Source organism: Hibiscus syriacus, unplaced genomic scaffold, assembly GCF_006381635.1.
Source record: "Hibiscus syriacus cultivar Baekdansim isolate YM2019G1 unplaced genomic scaffold, ASM638163v2 tig00000287_pilon, whole genome shotgun sequence".
NCBI classification, from domain to species: Eukaryota; Viridiplantae; Streptophyta; class Magnoliopsida; order Malvales; family Malvaceae; genus Hibiscus; species Hibiscus syriacus.
The window spans coordinates 239,959-252,925 of record NW_024061777.1 but is presented as its reverse complement, the minus strand read 5'-3'; the positions used below and the strand labels follow the sequence as shown (position 1 = coordinate 252,925).

The 12,967-nt window shown below is 34.7% G+C and overlaps 1 protein-coding gene across 2 annotated transcripts; it reads right to left on the bottom strand.

The window, feature by feature from the left end:
• Nucleotides 1–8,322: 8,322 nt before the first annotated feature.
• On the bottom strand, nucleotides 8,323–9,750 carry LOC120159596 (cyclin-dependent kinase inhibitor 7-like). 2 transcript variants are annotated; one of them, XM_039170261.1, is made up of 4 exons: nucleotides 9,340–9,750; nucleotides 9,086–9,133; nucleotides 8,751–8,932; nucleotides 8,323–8,593 (listed from the first exon to the last, which is right to left on the bottom strand). In XM_039170261.1, exons 1-4 carry the CDS (start codon nucleotides 9,670–9,672, stop codon nucleotides 8,524–8,526), a joined length of 633 nt encoding a protein of 210 aa, XP_039026192.1. In that variant the 5' UTR covers nucleotides 9,673–9,750; the 3' UTR covers nucleotides 8,323–8,523. The 2 variants fall into 2 exon arrangements, with proteins under 2 accessions (XP_039026192.1, XP_039026136.1); XM_039170205.1 differs by having other exon boundaries at nucleotides 8,751–8,927; nucleotides 9,081–9,133; nucleotides 9,340–9,749.
• Nucleotides 9,751–12,967: the final 3,217 nt, after the last annotated feature.

The window sequence follows — 12,967 nt, the reverse complement described above, 5'->3', positions numbered from 1 at the left end:
CGAAGGTAATTGTTCGAATTGAATTTTTAAATTTCAATTTAAATTTAAATTTTCGCAATTAAGAAAACCGGAAAATTAATTGGTATCGAAAGGATAGTACAAGAGTGATAATCCTTCATGAACTGTAACCGACTCCCGAACCCTGCACATTTATGGTAAAACGTAGATCAGGTAAAATGGTGTCTGATCATCCTAAATATTTCTTTAAAATGATCGGTGGCTACTCTAACCCACTATTTCAAGTCGAAGCCCAATTCCGGGCCCAACCGAAAGATGACAATGATAGCTTGGCGACTCTGCTGTGGATAGGTAAATGAGTACGACCGAAATTAATTTTCGGTTGTCTTTTTAAGAGAAAATTACAAGTTTAAATTTTATTGTTTATTTGATTCTCATTGTTTATCTTTGATTTGTTTTCAAATAAATAATTGTACTGACGTTTTTCAATGATTTCAGATTTTTGAAAATGTTTTCATCTCAGGCTCTATACCCGAGCTCCGAACCCTTTTAAGTGGAGGTGAAAGCGACGCCTTCGTGGGAATTTATTCTCCGTATGGGCCTAGCAAGTAACCTTCGGGATTCATATATTTTATGTCTTCGTGTGAATTTATTCACCATGCAGACATAAGGGAATGTATCATCTCGAATTTAACTTAGTCTACATGATCTTGTAATGAGCTTATGACTAAGGGTCTGATAAGCCCAATGGGGCACTAGCAATGAGAACTCGGGTACCTTCTTTAGAACCTAAACTGAGATAATACAGGGAATTAGAACCCACCCCAAAACCTCATTTCAAACCCTATGATACTTTGAGATTATTTCATGCTTTATTTTCTTTTCAAAGCATGTGAACTAGAAATTTATGCGGTTAGGACTGGTTTAAAATTAGCTTGAGGGATATAGATCATGTCCAGGTGGTAATAATAAGCATGTGGGGTAGGACTTTTTATTTCCATCATTTTTTTGATTCTTATTCTTACCTCACTAACTCTTTTGATTTTTGTTCTCTTTCATTTCATTTTCATCATTTGCATCATTCAAAAGAGGTGTTGATCCACTAAAACGTGTTCGTTAAACTTAAATAATTTGCATTAATGGACAAAGAGTTTGTAATACAAGATATGAAAAACACAGAGGTTCGGCTATGGTCAGAGAGACAATATGGAAGACAATTCAACCAAGAAGATGTGGTACCCATAATCGAAGAATATGTCACTCTCCTGCATTGTAAAGGACTCAGAATGGACTGGGATTTACACTGAGCACACCAAAAGTCAACTTTTTGAGCTAGAATAAGTTGCAGGTGCAAGACGAGAAAAAAGTTACTGACCTGGGGAGCCCTTTTAAAGACAACAAGAACAATAAGACAAAGGATAGCTAAAACTAGAGGCCATTGTTGAAGAATTCAAGAAACAAATAGATAAACTTCGGATAGTTCCTATTGATGGAGGGCTCCAACGGTGTTTTCGTTAAGGAAAAGACTCAGCAGAGATTGAAAACCAGAGATACAACAATTCAAGATTTCTTGGGACAAGTACAAAAAACAACTCAAAAAGGCCAGAACAGTTCGACAGGGAATTCAACCGGTGACAGAAGAAGGCGGAAGACGAATTAACCTATCAGAAGTTGTTCAGGGTCTAGAAGAATATACCTTTAAAATATCTTTTGTCTATAAAGAAATAACACTTTTGTCCCAATAAGAATTATTTATAATAACAGACGTGTTTTTGGATCAATGCCTCGAACATTTCATGCATCATGCATTCTTGCATATTTCACATTTTGTTATTTCATTCACATTAACTAACAAGAGATGTCTCACAAAAAAGGAACAAACACTGGATATTCCACCTCAAGCGTTAGACATACCTCATCCCCATAACACTCATTCTAATCGAAAGAAAATGGAAGCTAAGATTGCTCAACTTGAAGAAAACATGCTAAGGTTACAGAAAGAACTAAAAGAAAAAATAACTCAAAATCAACAAAATACCTTGTATTCCATCACTAGGAACCAAGACTTATTGGTTGACCAGATTGTTTCAAGGTTGCCTGAATCGCATGAAAACCCCTAGGGCAGGGGCATCCGAGGGGGTAGCTATACCACTTACTCCACAGTTGGTAATTTCACTTGGAATCTTACCAGGACGTCAAGGGGATTCATCTCTCACGAAAACACATGCCTTTGTAACCAACCTTAAAAATAGTTCAAATTATCAACACATTCCAAAATTTAGTGAGGAATTTAAAATAAATATGGTAAAAACGACCATTAAAAAAGGAGGTAGGTCGAGTAGAAAACCTCCCCTGAAGAAGAAAGAGGGAGAGATCATCAACATTTTCAACGCTAGCAAAGGCGTTACAACCTCCAAATCAAAACCAATTTCAATTGTATCGTCAGGTACTTCTAGGCAAGATTTAAGAGAACCAATGAGAGAAAAAGAAAATGAGTATTTCGATCCCATTCCCATGACATATAAGGAGCTTTACCAACAGTTGTTTGACGCACATGTGGTTTCACCATTTCCACATAAACCTCTAAAGCCCCCATACCCCAGGTGGTATGACGAAAATGCACACTGTGAATATCTTGGCGGTGTTCCGGGGCATGCTATTGAAAACTGTCTCGCCTTTAAGAGGGTTATCCAAAGAATGCGTAACAGGAGCTGGATTCATTTCAACATTACAGAATCACCCAACGTCGCACAGAACCCTCCATCTAATCATCAAGAGGGTGAGAAAAATGCAATCACCAAGGAGAAGAGTAAAATGGCCAAAACCAGAGTCTCCGAAGTAAAGTCACATCTTGCTTGGGTATAGAGGCAAATGATAAATACGGGGTTTCTTGCACCACATCCTAGCACATCAGATTCCAAAGGTGGTAGTCATTGTTGTTATCACAATGAAGATGGATATGATGTATAAGAATGTTCCAAATTTAGAGCCTTGATCCAGTTTCTGATGGACAAAAAAGAGCTTGAATTTTACGATAAACGCAAAGGCACTCCCGAAGCATAAATTTGTGCATCTGAGGGCATTTCAAAAGAAGCCATGACAAGTAAAACAATTGAGAAATGGGGAGCAAGTGCAGATGAAGGCCCTAATCTAACTAATAGGGCATCCTAATGAGACTTTATTCTATTTTGCAATATCCTGTTTGAACTTTGTTTTTTTTACTTTCTCATATTTCTTTTTGTAACTTGCTTTTGAACTTTCTCATATTTCATTTTATAAGGATATGTCAATGAATTTATGCTGAGCATTGAATCAAATTTACAACTTTAAATTATTTGAATATCAAATGAGTTAAGAAACTTTATAAATGATCAGAGTTATTGATCTTTGACAAAGAGACATGATTAAAATTGGTAAAATAATGACTCTTGATTTTACCCCAGAAGATACACTCGAACACCCTATCCTTATCTTGTAGGGACCGATATAGCCTTCTCCTTTCATAAGGGAATGAACAAAAAGCTTGGTATTAGGTATGCATAGGAGCAAACAACATGAGGCTTTTCTTGTGTATGACATTATTGTACTTTTATTGAGGACGTTCAATGATGATTATAATCTTTACAGATAAGATAGTCGAGTAGGTGAATCTAGTTTAGGTCAGTTGCTTGGAAATTGAACTTTAAAAATGGGATTCCTTTACCTTCAACAAACACCAAGACTATAGCATGTTCTTCTTAATAAACTTAAGAAATTGGATATGTATACCTAGATTATAATATTATATATACAATAAAGCTTGAGCTGTCCCTATAAAACAATTGGTTAAACGCCTCAGATTTATGGATAAGATTCAGCTAGCCTGATAAAGGTGAATTTAATATACAATAAAGCTTGAGTTGTCCCTCTAAAGTAATTGGTTAGATGCCTCGACTTTATGGATAAGATTCAGCTAGCCTGATAAAGGTGATTATAATATTGAGTTGTCCCTCTAGAGCAATTGGTTAAATGTCCCGGCTTTATGTAATCGGCTAGCCAGACAATGAAAAATTAAATAAAATTTATCTAAATAAGGAGTTTCGGTAAAGATGGACTAAGGGAGTTAAGGAACACCTGTTATAGTCAATTTCACATGAGCACTCAGAAATTTCATTTTAGGACCGATATTTTTGCACTGCCTTTGTTAGAGGAGTCTACAAAGCTTGAACAAATGGAAGATTTCAGAGAACCGAAATAGAAAGTCTAGTAATTGATTATGCTAGTTGCGTCCTTTTGTCTGCATCTGATTAAAATGCCAAGCTGAAAAAAGATGGGCATGTTGCGATGTTAAAAAAAAGAAATGACATTTTGTTGGCCAAAATCTTAGAAAATAGGAAGCCAACCTGAAACCAACACATCAACTTGGACATTTGTTAAAGAGCTATAACTCTGAAAGCATTAAAGAGCTATAAATCTGAAAGCATTAAAGAGCTATTGATTCCTTTGATTTTCCGTGAACTCTTGTTTATGATTTGATTCGATTACGAGCCTAAATTAAGGGGAAATGTTTTACAGAATTCTTATATTGTCATATTTTTTCCTCCTAAAATAAGAGAAATGAGAAAAACATTTTCAAACATGACAATCTCAAATGTGAAGGGTCTGTGAAGCTGCAACCCGAGAAGAAAATAGGGCATGGTCGAATCCCAATTCCGGGCCCAAACGAAAGACGACAACGACAAATATTAAATACATAAAATAAAATTATTTTGAGTATTTATTTTTTGAAGTGAAAATTCAAAAAAAAACTTACGGAAAATCAGATTGTAAGTCATTTTCCAAAAAAATGCAAAGGAAATTATGTTGACTAGGAAAATATTTTACATTGATCAACCAGTTTTTTCAATCAAACACTGAAAAAATAAGGAAAATGTTTTTTGAAAAATATTTTATGTGAAATTTTTGTTATCAAATTATTTTTGTAGCTTTGTTTTATTTAATCAATAGTTTTTTTTCTCAAAAGCATCGTAACATTATATTTTTATTTCATTTTAATCTCTCACAATAAAAAATTAATTGTAATACTTTTATCATTCAACAATTAATCAATAATATTAAGAGAGAATTAAAATTTATTAAAATTACCATGATCTAAATTATATTTAATATGTGACTTATAATGATTAGTTTTATTTTTAATAGTATTTTAGATATATAATAGTAAATGGTAAGAGATTTATCATTGAAAGTAAGAAATACTAAAAAGGGTAAATTACGAGCGTAATATTTAAACTATCAATTTTTGTCCGTTTTAGTATTTAAACTTTTAATTTTTTTTAAAATCATACCTAATATTTAGTTTTTGTTTTGTTTTAGAACCTTGCCGTTAAAAATTAAACGAGTGATTTGTACATGGCACATTTTATGGGTAAATTGCATTATTCATCACTCAACTATCTTCTCACTCATTATGACCACTAAATTTTTTTAATTTAATTAATTGACTTTCAAATTGCTTCTAATTTAATCACTCTAACTTTAAAAAAAAATTAATTATAAATTAATAAAATAATAACTAAAAATGTCATGTCACAAAAAATTATTAATAAAAATAAATTAGAATGATTAAAATTAGAACAATTTGAAAGTTGAGTAGTTAAATTGAAATTTTTTAAACTTTAGTACCTAAATATGAGTGAGAAGATAGTTGATTAATGAATGATGTAATTTACTCATAAAAAATGCAATCACGTAAGTTTTTAACGTCATGTACTAAAATGGAATAAAAACTAAACGTTAGATATAATTTTAAAAAATTAAAAATTTAAATACAAAAATAAATTAAAATTGATAATTTAAATACTAAATAAATAGTTTACCCTAAAAAAAAATAGTGAAACATCAAAATCGGAGCAATTGGGATTTGGGACTCACCCATATGAATTAATAAGCGACATTCTTTGTATCCCCAGGCCACCACCGCAACGCGCATCATATCCCAAGCAAACCACCTAGTTATTATTCTTTCTATAAACTCCGAGTTAAATATTATTCTTTCTATAAATTTTGAAGCCGAATAATTCTAAATAAATAATATATTATTATCATTCCAATTTAATAAAGAAATATATAAAGGAAGAGAAACAACATTAAAATGAGCATAATTATATAAATAATTTTTTTCTTATTAATATGTGATATGTACATGATAATATTTATTAGAGAAAATAACCTCAGTGACCGAAAATACCTTATAATATACGATTTTGACCAACTTTTTTTTCGATTTGCTAAAATGACCAACAAAATCACAATGCGATCTCTAAATCGCAACGCGATCTCCAGTATCGCAAATCAGTTTCCAGATTCGCAACGCGATTCTGACTATCGCAACGCGATCTCCAGTATCGCAAATCAGTTTCCAGATTCGTAACGCGATTTTGACTATCGCATTGCGATTTTCCAAATTTGTGTTGCAATTTTAGAAAATCGCAATGCGAATATGTAAATCGCAAAGCGATTCTGACTATCGCAACGCGATAATACAAAATCGCAACGCGATTCTGACTATCGCAACGCGATGCGATTCTGACTATCGCAACGCGATAATACAAATTTACGTTAGTCCAAGTTCACGTTGCGATTTCTTAAGAATTTTCTCTAAAAAGATAGTATCCGCGCGGACGTGTCGAAGACACGTATTACCACGACCACGAGACGAGACGGGACGGGACGGCGGCGCGCGAGAGTCCCCCTTGTTCTCTTCCACTCAACAAGGAAGTGGGAAATCTAAGCCTTAAATACACATTCTCAATAGTGTTTCCAATACTATGTAGGATTGAGCATTTCAAACACTTGGGAATCTTTTACACTATCGCAACACAATCTTTATCGTTTCAAACTAAGATCTTACAAATGGCTTGGGAATCTTTTACACTATCGCAACACATTCTTTATTGTTTCAAACTCCACGTGAATTTGGAATAGTTAAAATGTAAACTTATTTTGGATTTTTCACTATCGCAACACTTTTTCACTATCGCAACAACACGTTTTTCAAACTCTCGCAACACATTTTAACTATCGCAATACATTTTAACTATCGCAACACATTTTTCAAAAATCGCGTTGCGAATCTGGATATTCGCGTTGCGAATTTGGAAACTGAGTTGAAAATTTAGAGTTCGCGTTGCAATTTTATTGGTCATTTTGACAAATCCAAAAAAAAATTGGTTAAAATCGTATATTATAAGATATTTTCGGTCACTGAGGTTATTTTCTCTATTTATCACAAGATAACTTTCAACAATTTAACATTGAATACTAACATTCGTGATATTCATGAAGTTTAAACTTGAAATATCAAAGAATAACAACACTTTATTTATCATTGAAATCATTTGATTCGTGTTATTAATTAAATTTTATACAATTTATATATCAAATAATTCTTTTAAATTTAAATTTTTAGAAGTACATTTGAGAGTAATAAAAAAATAAAAAGACTTGTAAATATAAAATAAGATAATTCAAGGCTCTCCAAGCAACTCCCTGAAACCCACATTGAATATTTTTTTTAGCACAGATCACCACACAAAGGTGTGATTTGTTAACATTTTAACAACCAGCAGTACATTTTCCTGCCAGAAACTTGCACCTTCATCTGTCACAATGCGTGAATAATAAAGACTTGAATACAAATAAAATAAAAGGAAGGGGGGGTTTGGGGGATATTTTCTCAACTGAATCTGCAAAATGGCAATGATGAAACCAACCGATACAAAAGAATCAAACCCCCCCCCCCTAATCTATCAATATGTTGCCTACTTCAATGGCCCAACCTCTAAATGTTTCACCATTTAAAAGGAAAATTAAGTTAAAATTTGGGTGAACGTACCAAATTCATTGGAAGCTTTCATGTGTTGTCTTTATGATTTGCATTACTGAAACTTGTAATGATTGACATGTGTTTTAGGCATTTCGTATAGAATTGACACTTCAAAAAATCAGGCGTTGAAATTCTCACAAAAATGACACCTTTCTTCTTTCTTCCAGGTGATGCTTATCCTTCTCCAGTGGTCCCGTGCTGGCTGGCATAGGAATGTGAACGACTTTCTTTCGTTTAAATTTTCCAATAATCTCAAAATTTTCAACTAAATCTAAGAAATAAATTAAATTAATACTTTTTTTAATCTATATCAAAATTCTTCGTACTCGCCCTGTGTAGGCTGTGGAGGATGTTAATGGGAGAAAGAATCAATTCAAATGACAGCTAGAAGAAGCTGAAAGAAAGAAGAAAACATTTCAAATATAGAACCAAATCGCCATTAATGCATTAGTGGAAATTTAGAGAGATACACAAATTGGGGATAAAAGTTGAGTGACTTTCTTTTCCCAAAAGGATTTTCTCGCTTTTTTTTTCCTTTTTACCCTAACAGAAAAAGGTTGCTTTGTTCTTAACTGTACAAATTAAGTGAATACTCACACCAAAACAAACCAGCCGTCCCTTCACTTTCATTTGTCTGTCAAATGGCATAAACCGTTCTACCGCGTGTAACTCTCTCTCTCTTCTTCTGTGATGATCTTTCAGGGCTTTAACCGAACCCACTGGTATCGACCGCCCACAGGCATATCCTTGACAATATCATAGTTGTACCTGCAAATGACAATAATGATAATAAATGTGGTGCAAAAACTATAAAAAAAAAAAAAATGAAGTTTGTTAGTTTGTTAGTTAGAGACTGGGATTTCCTGATTCTAATAATGCTAAAGTGTGACGTTGTGGTGACATTCCTTATCCTACGCACACTTACTTCTCAGCAAATCGTTTTTGCTCGTACTTTTCGTTGACCGAGAAGAACTCGTCGATCTCCGTATGCGACGGCGTTTTCGGCTTCTGCTTAGCTGGTGATGATGGCGGATTTTTCTCCGGCGATTCCATTTCCTCTGAGTCTCCACTGAGCTCGCTTGACAATGGAGTTGTTTCTCTACTGAAATAAGATGGATGAAAATATATGAGAATGGAGGGTATAAAACGGCGAGTTGAAAGGAAACGATTCGGCTTTTCTTGAATTTTTGAAGGATATAAGTCGAAACAAATGAAAAATGACGAGTCATTAATGAAGGAATTAGTGAAAATTAACATGAATTTGTTGATGTTGATGATCCTTGAGATTTCAGTTTCCAAACTCTTGGCCTGCGAAAGCACATTCATGAACTATAATCAGAAAACTAATTACTATATATCTAATAATAACTAATAATTATTAAAAAAACGATCGGCAAAAGCTCATACGAAACGGTTCTTTTTCTTAGTTTCTTTTGTATGCGTGTTCTTTTTTCTCAGCTACCAAATGGAAAAAAAAATACAGAAGAAAAACAAAACGGAAATTCGAACTTCACCTCTAGATCTACGAATCTGAAGCTATCCTTCACGATACCACATGACTCATTGCTAGAACAACGAGGGAAAGAAGACACGCCGGAGCAGAGTCGGAAACACCTGCCACCGCCGCCAGCGGCGAGCACAAAACCGGAACTCGAGGAAGAAGAAGCAAGGGTAATAGCCTCGTTCAGCGAATTAGAAATGAAACGAGGCTCTTCGAGCTCAATGTCCGGTGAAGTTAATTCCAATTCCTGCAATGCTAGCGTACTCTTTCTTCTCTTCGTTAACAAGAACCTTGTGTTCGAAACTTCCATCTCCGCTCTCTCTGCACTTCGTTTATAGCTCCCCATACAATCAACTATTTTTGTTCGCTTCTCTGTGTGTTATTTTTTTCCTGAAATTTTGCTCTATTTTTTTCTCCTTTTCCTTCTTTTTAGGTTAGCATTTTGTTGGGTTTTAACGGAGGGGAGAAGTTAAAAAAGGCGATCAAGTGATGGATGATTTGTCTGCAGCCGTTGATATCTTGGACGGTGGAGATTTGTTACTTTATGAATTTTGTTTGTCAATGTGATTCTAACTCCGTTATTCTTAAAACCGTGACGTGACCGACCAGGACATGAATGACGCCCGTTACCGTCTTTGGTCTGCCATCACGTCACCTCCTTACGGCTGGTTGGTGCTAAATTTTTTATTCAGCTACTCATTTTCAAACTCGACAAAATTTAAACCAGTTCCAAAAAAATCACCTTTTTTTTCCTTTTATATTCCTATGTAAGACATTTTATCATATATATTTTTTGATGTAAAATTTTTACAAAAAGATGCGGCTGATGCAATATGCTTTATGCTGATGTAAAATCACGTGGATAAGGCGCGATTTATATATCATGTCTTACGTTGATGTGGCGCCACGCTCGGTAAAACGCGGTGAATGGGTCGTGCCTTATTATCGTCTGACACAAGCGCCAGATAGGCACGGTGCATGGTTGCGCCTTCTATAATTATATCCACATTTATCGACTTTAAAGCTTTCCTCTCGGCTATAAATGAAACGCTCTCACCCCGTAAACATTCACACAACAATCCTCTCAACCCGAAAACATCACACAACAATCCTCTCAACCTGTAAATATCACCCGATAATCCTCTTATCTTTGATTTAGAAGTTCGTTCGATCTTTCGTTGTAAGGTAATTTTTTATAATATTTTTTATAATTATATATGATTATTTGAAAAAATATTGTACTAATTGTTTTCAATTAATTTTTGTGGTTGTAAAATTAGAAAGCAGGAGCATACGTTAAAATATTTTGTCGATGTAGTAATATTATAAATTATATTATTTAAATTTATTTACGTTTATGTGTAAAAAATTTATTGCGTTATATTTTAATTCATATATTATTTATTTAATTAGGTTTGTTTCAGTTTTTTTTTTTTGCAGATATAAGACTGTCTCACTTTCAAACTCTAAGAATGACGTGAATTTTAACTATTGTTTATTAGGATGGAGAAATTCGGGAAGATTAAATCAGCGTTGTTTTTGTATTAAATCATTATGTTAAAATATCCTTCAAGAGAAACATAACTCTTGAGAAGCTGACGAAGATTTCAAGGAAAGTTCATGTTGGAAGTATTAGAAGAATGTCGCCGCTTCAGTACAGATTTCCAACATCATTGTTTCCGTTAACTTATACATCGTTCTAACTATCGAACAATGATGATGTTAAAATGATGGTTGATTCTCAAAATCATTATTCAGACGCCGATACGGAGATGTATGCAAAGTTTATTGAAGTGCATGATGTTCGGGGTCTGTCATTAAGCTTCCACTATGGGCTAGCTGAACAAGCTGATCAAGTTGATAACCCAACTATAGTAATGTGCAATGATTTTAATGTCATAATGGGAAATCTCCATCATTGTGTCATCCCATCAACTTCAATGGGGAGACATTCATCAGCAACTCCTTACGATTTGTATTGAGGTGGGTCAACAAACAATCCGTATGGCAACATCGCGTCCAGTTCAAGGGGAAGGCATTAATCTGCCAATTTCTTTGACCTAAATATGAATATGCCCTCGACGCAACAATCTGTGCAGTTTTCATTTGACACGATGGCTTCAAGCTCTAGGGGGAGGCATTCTACTGCGAGCTTTTTCGATCTCAATGTCGATATGCCTTCTAGATCAAGGGGAAGACATGCAACTAGTAGGTTCTTCGACCTAAATGTGTAGAGCATGGAGGAACCATCATCTCCACCAGAAGAACCGCTTCATGAGCCAGGTGCGGATGGTGCTGAGACTGGACTATTCATTAACCTAGAATCACCGCAATTCAACTCCGATGATGATAATGATATAGATGAAGTTCCCACAAATGTGGCACAAACTGAACCTCCAACACACATGTATGAAGCTGAGTATGGTGCCATGTACGGGCCAAAATTTACAGATATGCCTAATCTCGGTGACTATGGATTTTACTTATTAATAATTAATAGTAAGTTATATTTAGGCATGGAGTTTTCAAGCAAAGAAGAAGCAATGATAGCTATAAAAAATTACAATATACGTAATTCTGTTCAGTTTAGAATCGATCGCTCTACGCCAGAAAAGTATGTCTGCCACTGTGTCCGATGTGAAAACGGATGTAATTGGATGGTTCGCGTATCGAAGAGGAAGAGGGAAAATAATAGATGGGAACTAGCGATATACAACGGTCCTCACACATGTGTGTTGAGGGATCAACCAAGATCATCCCAACTTGGACTCTGAAGTGATCTGTCAAGCTATCATGCCCATGGTAAAAGCAAGCTCCCATATAGCTATTGCTGTGTTGATTTCAGCTATACAATTGCCATTAAAAAAATCATCTTACAACAAACTTCCAAGTTGGTTTAGGGTGGTGCAGAGGTTGAATCCTGGGACAATTATGGACTTCGAAACTTGCCTGCATACCATAATGATCGAGTTCTTTGCGATCGATCTCAATTCTACAGGGTTTTTTGGACTTACCCACAGTGCATTAATATTGTGAAATACTACAAGCCTGTGGTCCATATCGACAAGACTTTCTTGTATGGAAAATACAAGCAAGTTTTACTATTGGCAGTTGTCCAAGATGATAATTGCAACATTCTTCCAGTTGTTTTTGCCCTTGTTGATGGAGAATATACAGATTCTTGGGTTTTTTCCCTCCGAAACTTACGTTCACATGTTATCACAAGGGGAAAAAATATGTGTCATTTCAGATCGCGGAGCTAGGATCAAAGCAGCAATGGAGTCTTTGGGTCCAATCTAGCAACCACCCTTTGTCCAACATAGGTACTGTATCCGACACATTGTCGCGAACTACCATGGAAGGTTCAAGAAAAATAATGAGCGCCAATTACTTGTGCGCATGGGTAAGTGAAACATTTATAGTTTTTTTTCTTTTGATCATTTTCATTTTTTAAAGAAACATAGTTAGTAAGTTCTAGATTTTATGCTCAGGTTACGAACTACTACCTCAATCATTTGAATTCATGCTTCAAGATTTGCGGGCGAAGAACGAGGAATGATACAATTACATCAGCCTCATCAATAAAGAAATGTGGACAAATGCATATGATGGTGAATATCGATATGGACACATGATGACCA

Excerpts from the sequence above, each read along its gene's own strand:
- LOC120159596 (XM_039170261.1), bottom strand. The coding sequence starts at position 9,672 with ATGGGGAGCTATAAACGAAGTGCAGAGAGAGCGGAGATGGAAGTTTCG. Across the intron at positions 8,933-9,085 it reads GGATCATCAACATCAACAAA|TTCAGTAGAGAAACAACTCC; the intron begins TTCATGTTAATT and ends CATCCATCTTAT. Across the intron at positions 8,594-8,750 it reads CAAAAACGATTTGCTGAGAA|GTACAACTATGATATTGTCA; the intron begins GTAAGTGTGCGT and ends TGTCATTTGCAG.